A 22,641-nucleotide genomic window follows, 5' to 3' on the forward strand; every position below is an offset into this window, starting at 1 on the left:
CCGCTTCAGAGCCCACTGTGAAGCTCACACCGATTCCTCCCCTCCGCCGCAGGGAGAGAACCAGGAGGAGGATCAGTGCCCCCTGCGGAACTGCACAGGAGTCCCCAATCACTCAAACCATAAACTATAAACCTATATAATAAACCTATTGTTGTCGCTGCGCCTGAAACTTCACCCCATTGATTCACCTGCATGCTCGGGCTTGCTCAGACTTCCCATCTAGACTATACCCCTGCAGTGGGTCTCAAGAAGGTTTCAGGGGGCCTGTTCGTGCCTGCCTCCCAGTTAATAAGGGTAAAAATACTACACAGAAACCTGCAGCGAGGGAAGAGGTGGTACTAAAAGGACTGGTTTACCTACTCTGGTGGAGTAATTCCTCCACAAGGATACACTTTCCTAAACGGAAAGAACAACAAACAATAAGCAAACAACAGTAATAACAATAATAAAAAAAGAAAAGGGCAAGTGAAGAAGCAAGGAGGAAAGGACAAAAGGAGCAAGGGAGAGAGGAAAACCAAAACAAATTTGTTTTAAAAAGGGGAAAAAATTTGAGAAGAAATACGTGAGGGAGCACCTGAGCAAACGTGACCCATTCAGCCAACCAACATAAGGCTGAACAAGGGAAGGCAAGTTGAAAGTAAAAGTTACAGCACCAGAATATAGCATCACAGCATCAAAATGGAAGGAAAAAACCCTAAGGGAATTACAAACCTTTAGGAGGAACAAAGAGATAAAGAGAGAAAAGGAGAGGAAAATCTTATTTCCATGAGGTCAGGGAAGACAAAGGGTCCAATCCTGAGTATGGGAAAATCAAAGAGGAGGAAGACTGCTTCTTCAAAAAGTAGGGAGGTAAATGCAATCTTCAGCATCCCTGGTTGCCAACGACATGGACCTGCAGGGCTGGAGCATAGAATAATTGGTGGTGTGCGTCAAGAGAAGCCTCACCTACTCATTTCATCCCAAAATCTCGTTTAAGTTTTGCTTCTTGAAAGATGCAGGCTCTGCAGCTGCCACTCGAGCCCCTGCAGGTTTCATTTGCCCAAACAGCAAATGCCCAGGCAGATGTGGCTTTCGAAGACTCAAAACATCCCACCGATAAAGACAGACAGGGCAGTATACCACCACCAGTACTCGCTATTAGACCAAGACAGGCATCCCAAGAGCTTCAAAACAATCAGAAAGTCATCCATGCTATGGGACAGCACCTGCCGGACATCGGACACATCATCCGGGAGCCTTGCTGACAACCTCCCGGGAGGGCAGCATGGCCAAGGTGCAGGAGGTTCTCACCAATCCAGACGCCAAACCAACTGACCTAACCCTCTGCCCAGACCTTCTATTAAACTCACCCCAACCTTGCCACCATCGGAGTCTCAAGCTCAACTCCATGAAGCAATAGTGATCATTGGCAAAAGTAGTGAAAACCTGGTATTTCCAAACCTAAAACTCTAAACACAAGAGGAAATCACTACAATGTGTTCTAGTGCTGTTAAAATAACATCTAAATGACTATTGAAATAGGGGATAACTTCCATGCCACAAAAGAATACAGGGAATTTTATACAGTTTTTCACTTACCAGTGCGTTGCTCTTCCAGTCGAGAAGGATGGCAACCGTACTGGCTATGGTTAAACTTGCTTGGGAACTAATTGAAAGGGACCCTAAATATGAGAAACTATGATGCCCCTTAATGAACTACCTGTTGAATAAAGGAGTATTACCTGCCGGCCCAAGGACACTTAAAATGACTACGATTGGCGACAGCCTTCCCCAACTAATCAGTCTTTTTTGGGTGAACTAAATAAGCATCACACAAAGATGTCGCGGGGATGTGGAGTAGTGATACATGAATGGACAGTGTTAATGTGGTTTGCTTATAATTTACTCTGTACTTTGTTATGCTGTTTTAGAAAGGGTTGTATATTGTTTTGTCAGCTGTAATTTTGTATAGATTTATAATTTTATGACTGTAGATCTATAGTTACCTTTTGGGAAAGCTTATACAGAATACAGTAGGCCTGGGTTAGTTATAGGGACAAGCCAGTGATTAAAGTAATAGGCCTGTTTGGTTGGTTGGAAAAAGTATATTTTATGACTATGTCTGACAGTTGCCTTGTGGGAAAGTTTATGTGGAATTCAGTAGACCATGTTGGTTATGGTGATTATCCAGTGATATCGGGTACAGGCCTGTTTGGTTCTTAGTAAGGGTGGGCGGAGCAGGCGTAGTGCCACTACGTGGAGTTCCACGGAGTTGGAAAAAAAACTCGGTGGAACTCCGCTCCCTCCCCCTCCCAAAGTAATTATAATGTAAAAAAAGGCACTTACCTGCTGTGGTTTAGTTCTTAGGGAAAATGTATGTCAGGTGCTGAAGATCCGATATGATTGTCATCAAAAGTTACAACAGAGGCAGTAAGCTGGACCAATTCCTTCTGAAAATAGTTTGCTAATGCTTTTTGCGCTTTAAGGAAGGATTGTCATTACATCTTGTTCAAGGTTACAGACAGATATTTTGTTATACTAAACCTTACAGTTTTCTGTAGTCGGTGAGGGTTTTGGGGTTGGTTACCCCCTGGCAAACTTTAGGAGTTAAAAATGTGTAATGTGATAACCCTAGTTGGCCCCTTTTCAGAGGGGCTGCATATTGTTGTTTTGCCACCTGTAATTGTGTATGTATCAGTAATTTCAGGACTGGGCCTGATGGTTGCCATCTTATGTGCCATACATGAGGCCTGAACAGTGATGAAAGCTATAGGTTTGACTGGTTCATTTGGAAAAGATTGTGCGTTGTATTTTGTTATATGGAATCGCACAGGTTAGCTTAGTAAACGAGAGGATTCTTGAGTAACCCCATACATAAAACCTTGCAGAAGAAGATTTTCACTGCTATAATCTTTGTTAGACTTTCTCAGGGGTACTGTATACTGATTTGCCTACCAAATTATAGATATTTGCAATTTTTCTGACTGTGTGCTTCTTGGCTCCCTTGTGAGAAAGCTTATGCATGATATAGTGGGCATGAGTTGATGACACTGATAAGCCAAGAAAAAAGGTTGTTAGCCTGACTGTGTCTTTTGGCAAAGGTATGTCACATGCCATTGAACTGATCTGCCTAATATAAGAAGTGGTATCAAAAACAGAAGTCTGACTTATTTATTGTTAAAAGCATATGTAAAAGCCATTAAGATTTATAAGCGGATTGTCATTATTTATTGTTAAAAGCTTATGTAAAAGCCAATAGGGTTTATGGGTGGATCGTCATTGTTTTTTGTTAAAAACATATGTAAAAGCCAATAGGATTTATAAGTGGATTATCATTACACTTAAAGACTCTGCGAAATGGATTTCATCCATATACTATGCCAAGAGTTTTTTGTTTTTTGATCACCCGGCTTTTGGACCTTTATTGTGGGTGAGTCTCACTACTTGACTTTCACTCACTGTAACTTCATGATAAATTAGGCAGAGCGCATTTAACACCAGTGCCTGCCTTTAAGTCAAGTATGTTAATAAACAGAAATACCTCTGACACCATAGATTATGCTCTAACATATGATTTTATGCTTATCATTCAATATTTTACAGATTGAGAAATTCCATCATTTCAAATGTTTCGCCACTTCTTGATTCATATCTATACAAAACACATATATATATATACACAAAACATTAATTTATACAACATATACACAGTTAAAACATTTCTTGATAAACTTTGAAATAATTATACACAAAACAAATCATACCCATTTTAACATTACACACTATGCTTTGTATGAGTCAATAAATCACAAATTGGACATAGAATGCCTGTCTCTTGTTTGTCCTACTTGTATTTACAATAAATCATTACACCGGGACCGTGTACCTCTTTGCCCTCGGTGTTACCTGATTATGAAGTCCTATATAGGGTCGGAGATTATTTACACCAAATATGCGGTGGGGACAGAATTTATTCCACTGTAAATGACCAAACTGGTAAATCTATTCCTTTTTTAAGGGTTTTTGCTCCAAACCACTATTGATACAAATGCCGACGCATTTCGACCTTCTCCAATTAGGACCAAAATATCATTTTCATAGTGAGGTCTTCTTCAGGGCTGGACAAAGTTGTGGTAGGACATCTATACACCTTTAGATGTAATGATATAGTTGATTGAGTGTGTGTTCCTATACATGATATAGTTGATTGAGTGTGTGTTCCTATACATGACATATATATATATACACAAAACATTAATTTATACAACTTATACACAGTTAAACCATTTCTTGATCTTGGAAATGATTATACACAAAACAAATCATACGCATTTGAACATTACACACTATATGCTTTGTATGAGTCAATAAATCACAAATTGGACATAGAATTCCTGTCTCTTGTTTGTCCTACTTGTATTTACAATAAATCATTACACCGGGACCGTGTACCTCTTTGCCCTCGGTGTTACCTGATTATGAAGTCCTATATAGGGTCGGAGATTATTTACACCAAATATGCAGTGGGGACAGAATTTATTCCACTGTAAATTACCAAACGGGTAAATCTATTCCTTTTTTAAGGGTTTTTGCTCCAAACCACTATTGATACAAATGCCGACGCATTTCGACCTTCTCCAATTAGGACCAAAATATCATTTTCATAGTGAGGTCTTCTTCAGGGCTGGACAAAATTGTGGTAGGACATCTATACACCTGTAGATGTAATGATATAGTTGATTGAGTGTGTGTTCCTATACATGACATATATATACACAAAACATTAATTTATACAACTTATACACAGTTAAACCATTATCTTTGAAATGATTATACATAAACCAAATCATACGCATTTGAACATTACACACTATATGCTTTGTATGAGTCAATAAATCACAAATTGGACATAGAATGCCTGTCTCTTGTTTGTCCTACTTGTATTTACAATAAATCATTACACCGGGACCGTGTACCACTTTGCCCTCGGTGTTACCTGATTATGAAGTCCTATATAGGGTCGGAGATTATTTATACCAAATATGCAGTGGGGACAGAATTTATTCCACTGTAAATGACCAAACTGGTAAATCTATTCCTTTTTTAAGGGTTTTTGCTCCAAACCACTATTGATACAAATGCCGACGCATTTCGACCTTCTCCAATTAGGACCAAAATATCATTTTCATAGTGAGGTCTTCTTCAGGGCTGGACAAAGTTGTCGTAGGACATCTACACACCTGTAAATGTAATGATATTGGTGATTGAGTGTGTGTTCCTATACATGAAATAAGTGTGAACTACTGCGCTTTTTAATCCCACTCACGTACCGATTTTCTTCCAGCTGCATGCTCATGCAGAGGCTTCCTGCCTGTTTCTGAAAGGAAAATCCATAGTGTCTCTATGTCTTTAAATGGAGTTAATACTGCACCTGCAGGCTGCAATGGCAGACCTGAGAAATATTTAAAGGACAATTTAAATGGGTGGCACACCAGTACAGTAGAACCACTAGTAGCATTTAATTTATAGGTCCTGGATACATATAGTACCCCTTTACTATGGACTTATAAGTAAATTAAATAGGCAAATTGGGGAAAAGTAAATGTAACCATGTTTTATGGAGGGAGCACATGCACTTTGGCACTGGTTAGCAATGGTAAAGTATGCAGAGTCCTAAGGCCAGAAAAAACGATATTAGCAAATATGGAGGAGGAAGGCTAAAAGTTTGGGGCATGACCACCCTAAGGATGACAGGTCTAAAAGCCACCAATTTCAGAAGAATTATGTTGTCCACCTAGGGTCAATGTAACAGTGAACACTATACACTTTAGCAATGGCCACTCAGTACATCGATTTTTGGGTGGTTACATTGGAATGGCATTGTGTTTAGTGGATCACTGTTTTTACTATTCCAGGTTGGCCAACATGTTGCTCTTAAATGAGGCAGCTACACTACCATGCACTATGCAATATGTACAATGCCATTGTAAGACAGTCACCCTCTACTTTGTTTGATTTTATTTTTGTATTACAAGCATATGCCGACCAAATGTATGAGGAGGATTATTTTCCTTTTATAATTGTATTCTTTTAACAGATCTGCTGCATGCTTGTGGGAGAGTGTGTCTCTGTTTTATTGCAGGCGGGTAAGTGGGTTGATGCAAGAATGTGGGTGGATTGATAGCGGTATGGGTGCAATGATGAGTGAGATAATGCATATATGTTGACTTATTGAATGTCTAAATTCCTCAGTGACTGATGACACCCATTGGTTGGATTGCCAATGCTTGTTTATATTATCCTCAATAACATTTTCTTTGTTGATAAAGCTTACTTTATTGTGTGTGCAATTGTATTAATTATATTCCTATCCAGATTTTGAAGACATGGGAGGATTCATTCATAATTTTACAAATTTAGCAATATATGTATTTAATTGTGTACTTGCAATCCTGAAAAGAGTGAGTCCTAGAATTAAAGTACCAGTGTACTGTACCTGGTAGGATGGTGTACAGGTATTCATGGAGAAGGGGATGGAGATGTTGCTTTTCAAACAGAGTTCCATACAGGAACCATAGGAGGTGCTACAAGTTGTAAAACAGGTGTACATACGGAGATGGTTATTTTATGACTTCCTGAAGTAAAGGAGTGAAGGTGCTAGTTAGTTCTATGACAGAATGCTTTTCCCAAAAAATGGTTCAGTTCATGGAATATCCTTATTAGTAGTTTATTATGTTATTATGCTTACAATTGAATATTTTAGTTTTTTTCTTGTAGAAATACCGGGTGATTGACAATAATGTATTATTCTCTTGAATTTGCAAATTTTAAGGTTACGCTTTGTTTCTTGGAGGAATTCTGAAGGGGTTTGTTAATAAGGGCGTTTGGGTGCTGCCCTCTCACTGTGAGCCACCATGCACTAGAAACATTGTATTCTTCTTTCACTGTGTGTTTTTACTTTAACTGTTTGCCCCACTTACTAGAGAGGTTGTGCTGATTCACAGACCGACAGTGCAAATCGACGAATGAATGCGAAGGTTGTTGCATGGACTGAGAGGGGGCAGAGCTCAACTGTGGAGTGGCTGTGGAGGCGAGGCCGAGTGACGGTCCAAGCTGCGGAAGCCTCTAGTGCGAGCTCAGTGGAGTGGTGTGGCTCACTGGTTAGAGGCGGCAGACCCGGAAGCAGAGAATGGCCCGGGACCAGGGTTCAATTCCCGACGCGGCAGGGTCGTGGACCAGGGTCAGCGGACTCGATAATTCTCGCCTCGGTGCCTACTCTAACCAGGGATCACACTCAGCAACTCTGGGCATTAGCTTTCCTCATCTCTACAACGGCCCCCCACATTCGCCGGGGATGCCTGGTTTCACCTTGGAGATACCCAGTAGGAACCATCTCACAGGGATAGCCAGGACGGGTTCCCCAGCGGTCTACAGCGCCACGACGCCTCAGGGCAGTAGTGTGCTTTACAAGACACATACATTTAGGGGCCAGGGAGAAGATACCTGCGGAGTACGAGTTGGGGGGGTTCAAGGGGCAAGGAGTCCCCTCCTTCCGGGCACATTACCGCACTGCAGCGTGTCCTCTTCTGCTTCTCTGCTGCCTGCCCGCCTGCCCGCTTCAGAGCCCACTGTGAAGCTCACACCGATTCCTCCCCTCCGCCGCAGGGAGAGAACCAGGAGGAGGATCAGTGCCCCCTGCGGAACTGCACAGGAGTCCCCAATCACTCAAACCATAAACTATAAACCTATATAATAAACCTATTGCTGTCGCTGCGCCTGAAACTTCACACCATTGATTCACCTGCATGCTCGGGCTTGCTCAGACTTCCCATCTAGATTATACCCCTGCAGTGGGTCTCAAGAACGGTTTCAGGGGGCATGTTCGTGCCTGCCTCCCAGTTAATAAGGGTAAAAATACTACACAGAAACCTGCAGCGAGGGAAGAGCTGGTACTAAAAGGACTGGTTTACCTACTCTGGTGGAGTAATTCCTCCACAAGGATACACTTTCCTAAACGGAAAGAACAACAAACAATAAGCAAACAACAGTAATAACAATAATAAAAAAAGAAAAGGGCAAGTGAAGAAGCAAGGAGGAAAGGACAAAAGGAGCAAGGGAGAGAGGAAAACCAAAACAAATTTGTTTTAAAAAGGGGAAAAAATTTGAGAAGAAATACGTGAGGGAGCACCTGAGCAAACGTGACCCATTCAGCCAACCAACACAAGGCTGAACAAGGGAAGGCAAGTTGAAAGTTAAAGTTACAGCACCAGAATATAGCATCACAGCATCAAAATGAAAGGAAAAAACCCTAAGGGAATTACAAACCTTTAGGAGGAACAAAGAGATGAAGAGAGAAAAGGAGAGGAAAATCTTATTTCCATGAGGTCAGGGAAGACAAAGGGTCCAATCCTGAGTATGGGAAAGTCAAAGAGGAGGAAGACTGCTTCTTCAAAAAGTAGGGAGGTAAATGCAATCTTCAGCATCCCTGGTTGCCAACGACATGGACCTGCAGGGCTGGAGCATAGAATAATTGGTGGTGTGCGTCAAGAGAAGCCTCACCTACTCATTTCATCCCAAAATCTCGTTTAAGTTTTGCTTCTTGAAAGATGCAGGCTCTGCAGCTGCCACTCGAGCCCCTGCAGGTTTCATTTGCCCAAACAGAAAATGCCCAGGCAGATGTGGCTTTCGAAGACTCAAAACATCCCACCGATAAAGACAGACAGGGCAGTATACCACCACCAGTACTCGCTATTAGACCAAGACAGGCATCCCAAGAGCTTCAAAACAATCTGAAGGTCATCCATGCTATGGGACAGCACCTGCCGGACATCGGACACATCATCCGGGAGCCTTGCTGACAACCTCCCGGGAGGGCAGCATGGCCAAGGTGCAGGAGGTTCTCACCAATCCAGACGCCAAACCAACTGACCTAACCCTCTGCCCAGACCTTCTATTAAACTCACCCCAACCTTGCCACCATCGGAGTCTCAAGCTCAACTCCATGAAGCAATAGTGATCATTGGCAAAAGTAGTGAAAACCCGGTATTTCCAAACCTAAAACTCTAAACACAAGAGGAAATCACTACAATGTGTTCTAGTGCTGTTAACATAACATCTAAATGACTATTGAAATAGGGGATAACTTCCATGCCACAAAAGAATACAGGGAATTTTATACAGTTTTTCACTTACCAGTGCGTTGCTCTTCCAGTCGAGAAGGATGGCAACCGTACTGGCTATGGTTAAACTTGCTTGGGAACTAATTGAAAGGGACCCTAAATATGAGAAACTATGATGCCCCTTAATGAACTACCTGTTGAATAAAGGAGTATTACCTGCCGGCCCAAGGACACTGAAATGACTACGATTGGCAACAGCCTTCCCCAACTAATCAGTCTTTTTTGTGTGAACTAAATAAGCATCACACAAAGATGTCGCGGGGATGTGGAGTAGTGATACATGAATGGACAGTGTTAATGTGGTTTGCTTATAATTTACTCGGGGGACGAGAAGGCATGGGATGGGAGCTTTTTTTCTGAGGTGTAGAATATACATGTGGAAATCACCCAAAGTAAGACTTTTTACCAATGTTTAAAACATTATGTGGTGAAATCTCGTACGAGTTGAAATCAATGATATCTAATAGATTGACTATGAAAAAATATGCGGAATTTGATGTGTTTTGAAAAACAATTCCACATGCTACACCCCAATGCCATTTTAATAACCCAGAAGCTATTTACTCTGAGTGTAAAATGCCTCACTCCGGGGTAGTGGTGTTTACCACGTGTGGTAAATAACCCACCCTATTCCGACGAATTTATAATGAAGGTTTAAGTGTGCATAGTCAAGCTTGTTCTGGGATGTTTGCAGTCTGTGATATTGATGCAACACCAGGAGTCAAGAAGCTCAGTCCTGGACAGTAAGGTGTTATTTCTAGGTTTTTTACCGTGAGTGGTGCCCTCCGGACAGCACTTCTATTACTAGCCTAATTCCCTTCACATAAACATGATCGTGCTGTTGCATGTCCTTATTATGCAGGTTATCATGCAGAATGTGAACCGGTAGGTGGTGTTGTGGTTGTTGGTGGCCCTCTTAGGTCAACGAAGCATCTATATTTGTGCTGTTTGCCAGGTGGATGGGTCTGACTTTGTGTCTGGTGATAACTTTTGAGAAGCCAGGTCTGTATAGCTCTCAAGTTTTGAAAATTATTAGACATGAGAACTAATTAGTGTATTTGATGACATTAAAAGAAATTATGTCATATAACCATTTGGCACCAATGGCAATATGAGAAGTGACATAAAAGGAATGATTCAATAAAATGAACACAAACCCAATAAAATAACACCAAAGCATCACTTAAGTATGATGGTACACCAGGCAGAACACGCCCAAGCTACAATGTTGGAAGGCATGGCTGTCTTAGCACTGCATTCTTCCAAAGTGTCGTCAATTCCTCGATGCACCTGGCTGTTCCAAAGCTTTATAAGTCTCTTACAGTCGACACTTGAGTAATGTCGGTGCTTGTGTTCTGTTAGAATGGCGACAAATCTTCAGCTGGTGTCACTTTGTCTTTCACCAATTCTTTTTACCTTTCGGTTTCAGCTTTTCAATGTAAATGTGATATCAACCTTTCTAATGGTGAAGCTGGTGGTTCCTCACATGAAGAAGCGTGGGTAAGGATTTGTGTCAGTTGGGTGGTCAATGGAAGGATCGAATCTAGGAGGACTGAATGTATGTTGCAATGACGCAGGGCATTCTAGGGCTATAGAGGTGCTCTGGTTTTTAAGTCACAATACTTGATGTTACAGTTTTTCACCCTGGCTTCTTAGGTCTTGACAGGCTCCAAGTCCCACCTCCTCTATATTGCTCTCTCCCATGTATTCCCCTTCCTAAGCTCTTTAGGCAGTGAAAAGCTAAATATATGCTGCCTCTCCAATCCCTACCCTTCTCACTACCCTTCTCACACACTGAGTTTTCTGGGTTGGTAGGTCAGACTCAGGGTCTCAGAGCTCCAGAATCCCATGACCAAGCCCCAGTCCCACCTCATTCTTCCCTACCCATCTCCCCGGCCCCCACCTATGCCTCTAGGTGTTCATCTGATTTCCTGCTGTGTATGGCCCATTCTTTTTTGGGTGGCACATCCTATGGCTGCAAACATCCCAGCTATGTAAGCAAAGGGCATAGGCGAAGTTGTAAAATGTCTGTATTAGTAAAGATTCACAATTCCCCTGAACTCTTTTACTATGCTCTCCTCCTATGATGTATACTTTACAAAAGTCTGTATAACAATAGCTTGAATCCTGTGTGCTTTCTCCAATGCTGTCAAACTGCAGAACCATTTTTCACCTGCATTTTAAGACTGAAAATACATGAGAGCTCAGCAAAATTAGTCTGTGACAGTGGAACTGAGCTCCCAAGCATATTCCATGTTAACTACTATTGAGACTGCATTAAAGGTATTGTGTATTGGTACATATTATAGGGCAATATAACATTAACTTTGCTCCTATTTGGGATTTTTTATTAAACTTTCTAAAATCAGAAATGCTGTGTTTCTAAATGTTACTTTTTAAGGCCATTCCCTTCACTTGACATCAGTGTGTTTCCATACCAGTAATTTGATAGATATTAGTTATAAGAGTGAACATGTGACTATCACGTTCGTTGGATGACAGACTGATGTAGCTGTCACAAGGTACATTTGGATGTTTAATGTATGAGGACTTCTTGAATAAATAACTATATCACCATCATAGGGAGGGGCTAGTGAAATAGTGAAAGAAATGTAAGGGGGGTGCTCTCCCACTACGCAAATAAACAGACCTGTTTTTATGAAAAACCTATTCTGATAGCTGCCCTGCTATTGTTTTAATTTTTAGATCTGGATCGATTGTCTTGATTTCATCCATCGGTGCTTACATCACATACGACGTAAGTCATGTTAAGTCATGTTGGTATATTCTTCACAGGCGCCGAAATAGCATCAATTATTGTGAAATGTCATCCAGCATTAACTTTGAAAAATACATATGTCACGATTCTATATCGGAGGTACAAAAAACAAATTCCAGTTGGATGAAAAACTCCCCAGAATAGAAGCTTGACATTTTGCCTATTCCCCATATGCCCTCTACATGTAATATTCTCACTGTAAAAGCATGGATTCCATTTTAAACCGCCATTTTATCTTTAGCAACTGCTGGTCATCAATAACATCCCAACCATCTTGGAACAGGCAGCTTTTACACCAATTCACATCAGCAAACCCATCCCAGCCATCTTGCAACAGGCAGCTTTTACATCAATCCATCTCAGTTATAACATTCCGGGCCATCTTCCATCATGTGACTTTTTCACCAAAGCAGATCAGCAGTAACATCATTGGAAGTTTGTATCAGGCAGGTTTACCAAAGCCAAACAGTCTTTCTGTTGATGCCATCTAGGACCAGCTTACTGTATAAAAAACATTATAATACATTATCTTTATCTTATTCTAATTCCTCTTTTGATTTGTTCCACTGCACACTTTATTAGAATTTAGTTTCTTTCAGGCTTTCCACTTTATACTGCTTTTTAGACCTAACCGTTATTTTGACTCCCATCCTGAAATGTAAAACCCACTTAGGAATTTCAGCAGAGTTAGACTCTAAACAATTCCTCCATCCCAGAATTTTGTTTTTTAAATTAGAAACGGTATAAACAAGAAGAGAGGGGCTCTTAGTTACCCAGAGGGAAATGGAGCGCCAATATACTGTTAAGTAAAACAAGGGGTTTTCCCACTGGGAAGTATTATAACCTGTTACTAGATCAGGATTCAAACTCACAACCATCAATCACAACATTCATTTTGTGGAACTAGAACACTTACCAAGAAGGAACATATACAAACAAAAATATAAAAAAGTTGCAATTTATTAAAAAGATATTGGTTACACAATTTATCGACAAAGATATCAGTTAAAAACATATAAAAGACAAAAATACCTCAAATCTATACAATTTATAAAAATACAATCAGAGCCACCTAACGTGGACGTGGAGAAATATCAGAAAGACAATACTATCTGTCTTATTCATTTCATTTCGGACACCTAGTTTGTCAACAATGGAAGGAATGTTGTTCCTTTGAACCAGGATTGTTGTTGGCAACGCCGAATATGAATTTAAATTATAGCGTCGACGCGTTTCGGAAGCTTCAACTTGATAACGGCTTCCTTCCTCAGGACCAATTTATATTTTTATTCTCCACAACGTGAACGAGTTACTCCTAATGCACAAAAATATACAATACAATGCAACTGTTATACTAACATGTGGTGTATCATGGATTACATTTTTTTATTTTCCGTTTTGTTTCCTATTCCACAAGATTTATTCAAACTCTGCCATTAGGTCTTAGCGAGAGGTTTTTAATAGAACCATAAATCCTGGCCCAACCATGTTCTGGACATTTGTTTCTCTCTTTTTTCTATATATATAAAAAAACTGGCAGTGCACTTGTTTATCAATACAACACATTAAAAATGTCTACATGGCCCTATATATAACATAGTGGTCTATTACCTTTACTATTGCAACAATACTCAAAATGTAACCTTCTGGTTGTGTTGTCCACCTGTTTTTGTCCCATACATAGCCACACACAAATATCATTCATACCAATAAATTTGTATTGAGCACTGACCAGAGTGGTTCTGTTGCTCGTAGAAGGCTACCCAAGGTGTAGCTCCTTATAGCTTGTGAAGTCATCAAACTTTTTTTACTCCGATCTAGAATGTGGAGGAATATAACGTTTAGTGAGGCATGCCCAGATGTCAATGATATTAAATTAGCTTCTTGGTGCACATTCTTTTTTTTGTTACCTTAAATTTATTTTCAAATGCTTTTTAATTAGCAACTGCTCTGTTCGGAGAATAATTCAAAGACAGAACCGGCACAAACCTGCATAAATTGCAGAAAGAAGATTAGTGTATTATCCCCTCTAGTATTATTACGTTAGGGATCACTTGCATGGAAAGGCTCCTATGCATTCGTATCGAGATTTGCATTTACCTCTTTTCATCTGTGCCAACCAGCGTACTTGACTTGGCAGTTCCCCTCCGTTTGAAATCGTTTTATACTGCAAGACATATATTTTTTATATATTGTAAAATCAAATGTATGTTTCTAACCAGATCAAACCTCCTATGTCTAAGAATCATTGTTCGTTCTTACCCAAAGGACAGGTCTTGTCTCCGTGGGTGGGGTTTCTGTTTTACAGCCGGGTAAGTTTTACTCGAGGCTGTATTGAAACAATATACAAAATGTGCCTATGATTAGATATAGTGCTATTTGGCGATCCTCGATTTGCTGGCTTTATCGACTACACCATAAGGGCTGATTTGAAACGAACACAGTTTTAAATTCATAGATTCCTTACCTAACGAACGGGTTTCCTCTCCGTGAGGGGGGATTCTGTTTGGCAGTCGGGTATTTTAACACGTGGCTGCAAACAAATGCAAAAGGTGCATATGCTAGCGTCAGTTAGCTGTTTTTAATCCTAATATAAGGAGAACGATTTTAACGAGCAGTCTAAACTGTTGCTGTCCCTATGTTGCCCCGGGTTCCTTTCTTACCTGTTGAACGCACACGGCGAGTTTCCCCGGACCTGCTCTTCAAAGGCGTCTGATAGATCACCGCTTTTATTTTGAGAGTATCGACTGCTCTCTGTGGGATGGTCGCTTTTAAAATGCATCATCGGGTCACATGGTGGAGATACAGCCCCATGTGACTCGTGAGGGCGTTGTATGGAAAGCGCCCGTTTCTCAGTTTTTTTCAAAAAAGTTTCTTTTCCAAAACTTTAGGCTGTATTGTTCTTGTTGTGTACCTATACCGATGGGGCTAGCATTATTTACGTCATCGGGTCACATGGTTAAGATGACGCCCCGTGTGACTCGAGAGGGCATTCTCCGGCGAGCACCAATTTCTCAGTTTTTTATTAAAAAAACTTTATTTTAGTTCGGGATTACAAAACTTTGTTGATTATATGTATATATTATTTTACCACGAAGTCTTCGCTTTCTATATTTTGGTCAAACTTGACTGAAATGTCTTTTTATTATTGTTTATATTCCCTGAGTAATGCAAAGATCAGCAATTTTTTTATCTATTTTAATTTGGTTGGTTTGAATCTTATGTTACTATGTCACATAAACCGGTTGTTCAGCTTTTGGATTACGTCCCTAATACTGTTAAGATGTTAGATTTGGCTGACGATACTGATATTTAAGGAATTGACTGGGGAAGTTCTTTTATTAATTGATCTATGTTACAATTCTCATCCAATCTTCTTTTGAATTGAGTCCATGGTTGACTGTATCTAGGGTTGAAATATACCACTGCTCTCTGTTTTTGCGTTTTGTCTCCAGATTGCCTCCTCTTTTTGAGCCAGTTATTTTTTCAATGACAAACCAAGAGAACTCAGTGTGTTTATGTTGCAGTTGTTTGAAATGCTCCACCAAGGGAGCATTCTCTTTATTGGTTTTCAGGGCAGATCTATGTTCTAACAGACGCAGTCTTATTTCCCTACCTGTTTCTCCTACATAGGCTAGTTTGCAGGGGCACAAAATTATGTAGACCAGGTTACTGCTTCTGCAATTATTTAAGGTTTTTGAGTTCATGGTGTAGTTGTTGTAGGTCAAGGACTTACCTACGATGCAGTTTTCACATACAGAACACTTACTGCATTTGTGGTTTCCCACAGCTTTGTTACCATTCAATGTCAGTTGGTTGTTTAGGTTCTGTTCCCTGTAGGTATGGACCAAATTTTGACGGATATTCTCATTTCGTCTAAAAGCAAATATGGGTTTGGCCAATTTGACTTCCTTACCATCATTTAAAATGTGCCAACTCGAGTGGATCACATTTTTCAGCTTGTTACTAATGTTGGAAAATTGGCTAACAAAGACTAATTTTTGGTCATTAAGTGGCTTTTTTGCTCGTGCGGGATCTGGATGTATCATTGTGTCGCGATCATAAAATCGTGCCCTTTTACACGAATTCCTGATTAGTTTTTTAGGGTAACCCCTCTCTTGAAGTTTTTCACTTAGATTGTTGGCATGTTTTGCATAATCTTCAAGAGTGGAACAATTTCTTCTAAGGCGAAGAAATTGTCCAAATGGGACATTATCTCTTTGTGAGCGGGGATGATAACTGTTGTAATGTAAAAGGGTGTTTTTGTCTGTAGGCTTAGAGTAAAGTTCTACTTCTAGTCTGTCCTCCTTATGTTTTATGGTGATATCTAAAAAGTTTACGGCCTCTCGATCATACATAGCTGTGAAGCGGAGGTTTTGATCTCCTAGGTTTAACCACTCAAGGAATTGTTCTAGGGTGTCCACCTCTCCTTCCCAAATGAAGAAGATGTCATCAATGAAGCGCCGCCATAGTAAGATGTTTTCAAAAAAAGGCGACGCTTCATTGAACACATGTTTCTCTTCGAACTTGGCAACGTATAAACATGCCAAGCTCGGCGCACAGGTGGCTCCCATGCTGGTGCCCTTGCGTTGTAAGAACAGCTCATCTTGGAATAAAAAAATATTACTTTTCAGGACCAGAGTTATGCATTGAAGTATAAACTCCATATTGGCCCCTCTGAGGTCTGCACTGTTTAGTATATCCTCCACCACATTAATGGTGTCATTTTGCGGGATATTTGTGTACAATGCCTCTATATCGAGGGTCACCATGATTTGGGTTTTAGGATTGTACACTTGGCCTTCCACTATTGAAATCATATGTGCTGAGTCTCGTACATAAGAATCCTGACTTAGTACAAGTGGTTTTAAAAAAACATCCGCGTATTGGCTCAAGGGTTCAAGGCGTGAGCCTATACAGCTCACGATGGGTCTCATGGGTCTCTCTCGTAAGGAGATAGAAAAACTGGAACAGGCTCTGCAAGAAATGTCGGCAGTAGATGATGCAAAAAAGAGGTTGGAGGAAATAAACTTAGAGATGGATGGATACAAAGACTATTTGTTAAACAAAAAGAACATCAAACTTAAGAAAGACGTCAATAAATATAGTATAGAACTGGTATACCCATACATCAACAAAGATTACTTCCAACAACCTAGAGAGGAAAGAAACGTTGATAACCGACCAATATACAATAGAGGAGTTAAGAAAGGAGTCACGTTCTCTGAAACCTCTGGCTCAGGCAGCGAAGATGAGGGATCAATGCAGGAAACCGGTGGCTATAACAATGAACAAAATGGAGGCAACCGTTTTTTAGAGAACCGCCAGAGAAGAGGAGGGGGGAAAACATACTCATACAGGGGCCAGTTTCAAAGGAAACCGTACCAAACCACGAGAGGTGGCTACAGAACGAATTATCAGCACAACCAGGCCCCTCAGGAATATCCCAACACAAGAAGCCAACGATACCGCCAATAGGAACAAATAACTCCAACAAATTTCCAATAATTAACCTTTCAGATTATTCCCTTAATAAAGTTGAGATAGAAGTTTTAGAAAAAGGCTTTACCTTTGCTCCAACAGCAAATGTAAACAAATTCAACTTAGAAAAAGATCTTAGAGCATTTTTTCGCAAAATCCGACTAAGAGAATTCTTTGAGGAAAGAGACTATAACCCCCCTAACAATGTGTCAGGACTTAAACAGAAATCGACCTTCACACCCGCCATCACACAGGTGGGCAAAAATGTGGAAGTGTTCGAAAGAGCAGTAGAATCTAAAATAAAAAAGATCTTAGAAAATACATTTCCGGACAAGAATAACATGTCCAAGGAACACAGAATAGCAATGACAGGCTTAAAAAATAACCTACAGCTAACCATCAAACCTGCCGATAAAGGCGGGGGTGTAGTTGTGTTCAATACAGAGGACTATAATAGAAAAATGTTAGCTCTCTTAGAAGTCACAGAACACTATCAAAGAGTTCCTCTAGCCACCCTAGAATCATTGAACAAAAAAGTTTATGAAACGGTCAAAAATGCTTACGATAACAACTGGATTTGTAAATCAGAGTTTGAATTCCTATATAGCAAGGAGGCCAGAATACCAGCTATATATGGCCTCCCTAAAATTCACAAAAGTGAGGAAAATCCCCCCATGAGACCCATCGTGAGCTGTATAGGCTCACGCCTTGAACCCTTGAGCCAATACGCGGATGTTTTTTTAAAACCACTTGTACTAAGTCAGGATTCTTATGTACGAGACTCAGCACATATGATTTCAATAGTGGAAGGCCAAGTGTACAATCCTAAAACCCAAATCATGGTGACCCTCGATATAGAGGCATTGTACACAAATATCCCGCAAAATGACACCATTAATGTGGTGGAGGATATACTAAACAGTGCAGACCTCAGAGGGGCCAATATGGAGTTTATACTTCAATGCATAACTCTGGTCCTGAAAAGTAATATTTTTTTATTCCAAGATGAGCTGTTCTTACAACGCAAGGGCACCAGCATGGGAGCCACCTGTGCGCCGAGCTTGGCATGTTTATACGTTGCCAAGTTCGAAGAGAAACATGTGTTCAATGAAGCGTCGCCTTTTTTTGAAAACATCTTACTATGGCGGCGCTTCATTGATGACATCTTCTTCATTTGGGAAGGAGAGGTGGACACCCTAGAACAATTCCTTGAGTGGTTAAACCTAGGAGATCAAAACCTCCGCTTCACAGCTATGTATGATCGAGAGGCCGTAAACTTTTTAGATATCACCATAAAACATAAGGAGGACAGACTAGAAGTAGAACTTTACTCTAAGCCTACAGACAAAAACACCCTTTTACATTACAACAGTTATCATCCCCGCTCACAAAGAGATAATGTCCCATTTGGACAATTTCTTCGCCTTAGAAGAAATTGTTCCACTCTTGAAGATTATGCAAAACATGCCAACAATCTAAGTGAAAAACTTCAAGAGAGGGGTTACCCTAAAAAACTAATCAGGAATTCGTGTAAAAGGGCACGATTTTATGATCGCGACACAATGATACATCCAGATCCCGCACGAGCAAAAAAGCCACTTAATGACCAAAAATTAGTCTTTGTTAGCCAATTTTCCAACATTAGTAACAAGCTGAAAAATGTGATCCACTCGAGTTGGCACATTTTAAATGATGGTAAGGAAGTCAAATTGGCCAAACCCATATTTGCTTTTAGACGAAATGAGAATATCCGTCAAAATTTGGTCCATACCTACAGGGAACAGAACCTAAACAACCAACTGACATTGAATGGTAACAAAGCTGTGGGAAACCACAAATGCAGTAAGTGTTCTGTATGTGAAAACTGCATCGTAGGTAAGTCCTTGACCTACAACAACTACACCATGAACTCAAAAACCTTAAATAATTGCAGAAGCAGTAACCTGGTCTACATAATTTTGTGCCCCTGCAAACTAGCCTATGTAGGAGAAACAGGTAGGGAAATAAGACTGCGTCTGTTAGAACATAGATCTGCCCTGAAAACCAATAAAGAGAATGCTCCCTTGGTGGAGCATTTCAAACAACTGCAACATAAACACACTGAGTTCTCTTGGTTTGTCATTGAAAAAATAACTGGCTCAAAAAGAGGAGGCAATCTGGAGACAAAACGCAAAAACAGAGAGCAGTGGTATATTTCAACCCTAGATACAGTCAACCATGGACTCAATTCAAAAGAAGATTGGATGAGAATTGTAACATAGATCAATTAATAAAAGAACTTCCCCAGTCAATTCCTTAAATATCAGTATCGTCAGCCAAATCTAACATCTTAACAGTATTAGGGACGTAATCCAAAAGCTGAACAACCGGTTTATGTGACATAGTAACATAAGATTCAAACCAACCAAATTAAAATAGATAAAAAAATTGCTGATCTTTGCATTACTCAGGGAATATAAACAATAATAAAAAGACATTTCAGTCAAGTTTGACCAAAATATAGAAAGCGAAGACTTCGTGGTAAAATAATATATACATATAATCAACAAAGTTTTGTAATCCCGAACTAAAATAAAGTTTTTTTAATAAAAAACTGAGAAATTGGTGCTCGCCGGAGAATGCCCTCTCGAGTCACACGGGGCGTCATCTTAACCATGTGACCGGATGACGTAAATAATGCTAGCCCCATCGGTATAGGTACACAACAAGAACAATACAGCCTAAAGTTTTGGAAAAGAAACTTTTTTGAAAAAAACTGAGAAACGGGCGCTTTCCATACAACGCCCTCACGAGTCACATGGGGCTGTATCTCCACCATGTGACCCGATGATGCATTTTAAAAGCGACCATCCCACAGAGAGCAGTCGATACTCTCAAAATAAAAGCGGTGATCTATCAGACGCCTTTGAAGAGCAGGTCCGGGGAAACTCGCCGTGTGCGTTCAACAGGTAAGAAAGGAACCCGGGGCAACATAGGGACAGCAACAGTTTAGACTGCTCGTTAAAATCGTTCTCCTTATATTAGGATTAAAAACAGCTAACTGACGCTAGCATATGCACCTTTTGCATTTGTTTGCAGCCACGTGTTAAAATACCCGACTGCCAAACAGAATCCCCCCTCACGGAGAGGAAACCCGTTCGTTAGGTAAGGAATCTATGAATTTAAAACTGTGTTCGTTTCAAATCAGCCCTTATGGTGTAGTCGATAAAGCCAGCAAATCGAGGATCGCCAAATAGCACTATATCTAATCATAGGCACATTTTGTATATTGTTTCAATACAGCCTCGAGTAAAACTTACCCGGCTGTAAAACAGAAACCCCACCCACGGAGACAAGACCTGTCCTTTGGGTAAGAACGAACAATGATTCTTAGACATAGGAGGTTTGATCTGGTTAGAAACATACATTTGATTTTACAATATATAAAAAATATATGTCTTGCAGTATAAAACGATTTCAAACGGAGGGGAACTGCCAAGTCAAGTACGCTGGTTGGCACAGATGAAAAGAGGTAAATGCAAATCTCGATACGAATGCATAGGAGCCTTTCCATGCAAGTGATCCCTAACGTAATAATACTAGAGGGGATAATACACTAATCTTCTTTCTGCAATTTATGCAGGTTTGTGCCGGTTCTGTCTTTGAATTATTCTCCGAACAGAGCAGTTGCTAATTAAAAAGCATTTGAAAATAAATTTAAGGTAACAAAAAAAAGAATGTGCACCAAGAAGCTAATTTAATATCATTGACATCTGGGCATGCCTCACTAAACGTTATATTCCTCCACATTCTAGATCGGAGTAAAAAAAGTTTGATGACTTCACAAGCTATAAGGAGCTACACCTTGGGTAGCCTTCTACGAGCAACAGAACCACTCTGGTCAGTGCTCAATACAAATTTATTGGTATGAATGATATTTGTGTGTGGCTATGTATGGGACAAAAACAGGTGGACAACACAACCAGAAGGTTACATTTTGAGTATTGTTGCAATAGTAAAGGTAATAGACCACTATGTTATATATAGGGCCATGTAGACATTTTTAATGTGTTGTATTGATAAACAAGTGCACTGCCAGTTTTTTTATATATATAGAAAAAAGAGAGAAACAAATGTCCAGAACATGGTTGGGCCAGGATTTATGGTTCTATTAAAAACCTCTCGCTAAGACCTAATGGCAGAGTTTGAATAAATCTTGTGGAATAGGAAACAAAACGGAAAATAAAAAAATGTAATCCATGATACACCACATGTTAGTATAACAGTTGCATTGTATTGTATATTTTTGTGCATTAGGAGTAACTCGTTCACGTTGTGGAGAATAAAAATATAAATTGGTCCTGAGGAAGGAAGCCGTTATCAAGTTGAAGCTTCCGAAACGCGTCGACGCTATAATTTAAATTCATATTCGGCGTTGCCAACAACAATCCTGGTTCAAAGGAACAACATTCCTTCCATTGTTGACAAACTAGGTGTCCGAAATGAAATGAATAAGACAGATAGTATTGTCTTTCTGATATTTCTCCACGTCCACGTTAGGTGGCTCTGATTGTATTTTTATAAATTGTATAGATTTGAGGTATTTTTGTCTTTTATATGTTTTTAACTGATATCTTTGTCGATAAATTGTGTAACCAATATCTTTTTAATAAATTGCAACTTTTTTATATTTTTGTTTGTATATGTTCCTTCTTGGTAAGTGTTCTAGTTCCACAAAATGAATGTTGTGATTGATGGTTGTGAGTTTGAATCCTGATCTAGTAACAGGTTATAATACTTCCCAGTGGGAAAACCCCTTGTTTTACTTAACATTTTAAATTAGAAATCCAACCATTGCTTCATTTATGAGTTTCCTCATTTCTGTGGTAAATTAACTTCTCTTTTTTTAATTTTTTTATTATTCATCATCAAGAATTTACACTTCATAATACCATTATTACACAGAATATATACAATAAATAAATTTAAAAAAAGAATAAACATAGGAAGAGAATTTCCCTCTAGGGAGAATAGCTGGATATGCGTTCCAACATATTAAACATAGTATAAGATGGAAGCAGAAAAAGGAAAATTATAACACGCAATTCTTAATTAAGACTAGAGGACACCGTTTCTAATATATCCCTTTTTAGCCTTCTTCAAGCCTCTGTTTCCATTCCGCTACTGGAGCCCATATCCGTTTACCCAATTGTTTTGCCTTCCATCCCTTTTTATCATACAGTG

The 22,641-nt window shown here is 39.8% G+C and overlaps 1 protein-coding gene across 3 annotated transcripts in view; it reads left to right on the forward strand.

Moving 5' to 3' along the window:
• Nucleotides 1–22,641, forward strand: part of LOC144823654 (dehydrogenase/reductase SDR family member 4-like) — a 302,940-nt gene that overhangs the window by 167,520 nt on the left and 112,779 nt on the right. For all 3 annotated transcript variants that reach the window (XM_078682356.1, XM_078682364.1, XM_078682348.1), the window contains 2 exons: nt 10,588–10,658; nt 11,865–11,916. In XM_078682356.1, the coding sequence (XP_078538482.1) occupies nt 10,588–10,658; nt 11,865–11,916 (123 nt within the window). The remainder of the gene's footprint in view (nt 1–10,587; nt 10,659–11,864; nt 11,917–22,641) is intronic.

The sequence above is a fragment of the Lissotriton helveticus genome, chromosome 1_1 (assembly GCF_964261635.1).
Source record: "Lissotriton helveticus chromosome 1_1, aLisHel1.1, whole genome shotgun sequence".
In the NCBI taxonomy this organism is placed as follows: Eukaryota; Metazoa; Chordata; class Amphibia; order Caudata; family Salamandridae; genus Lissotriton; species Lissotriton helveticus.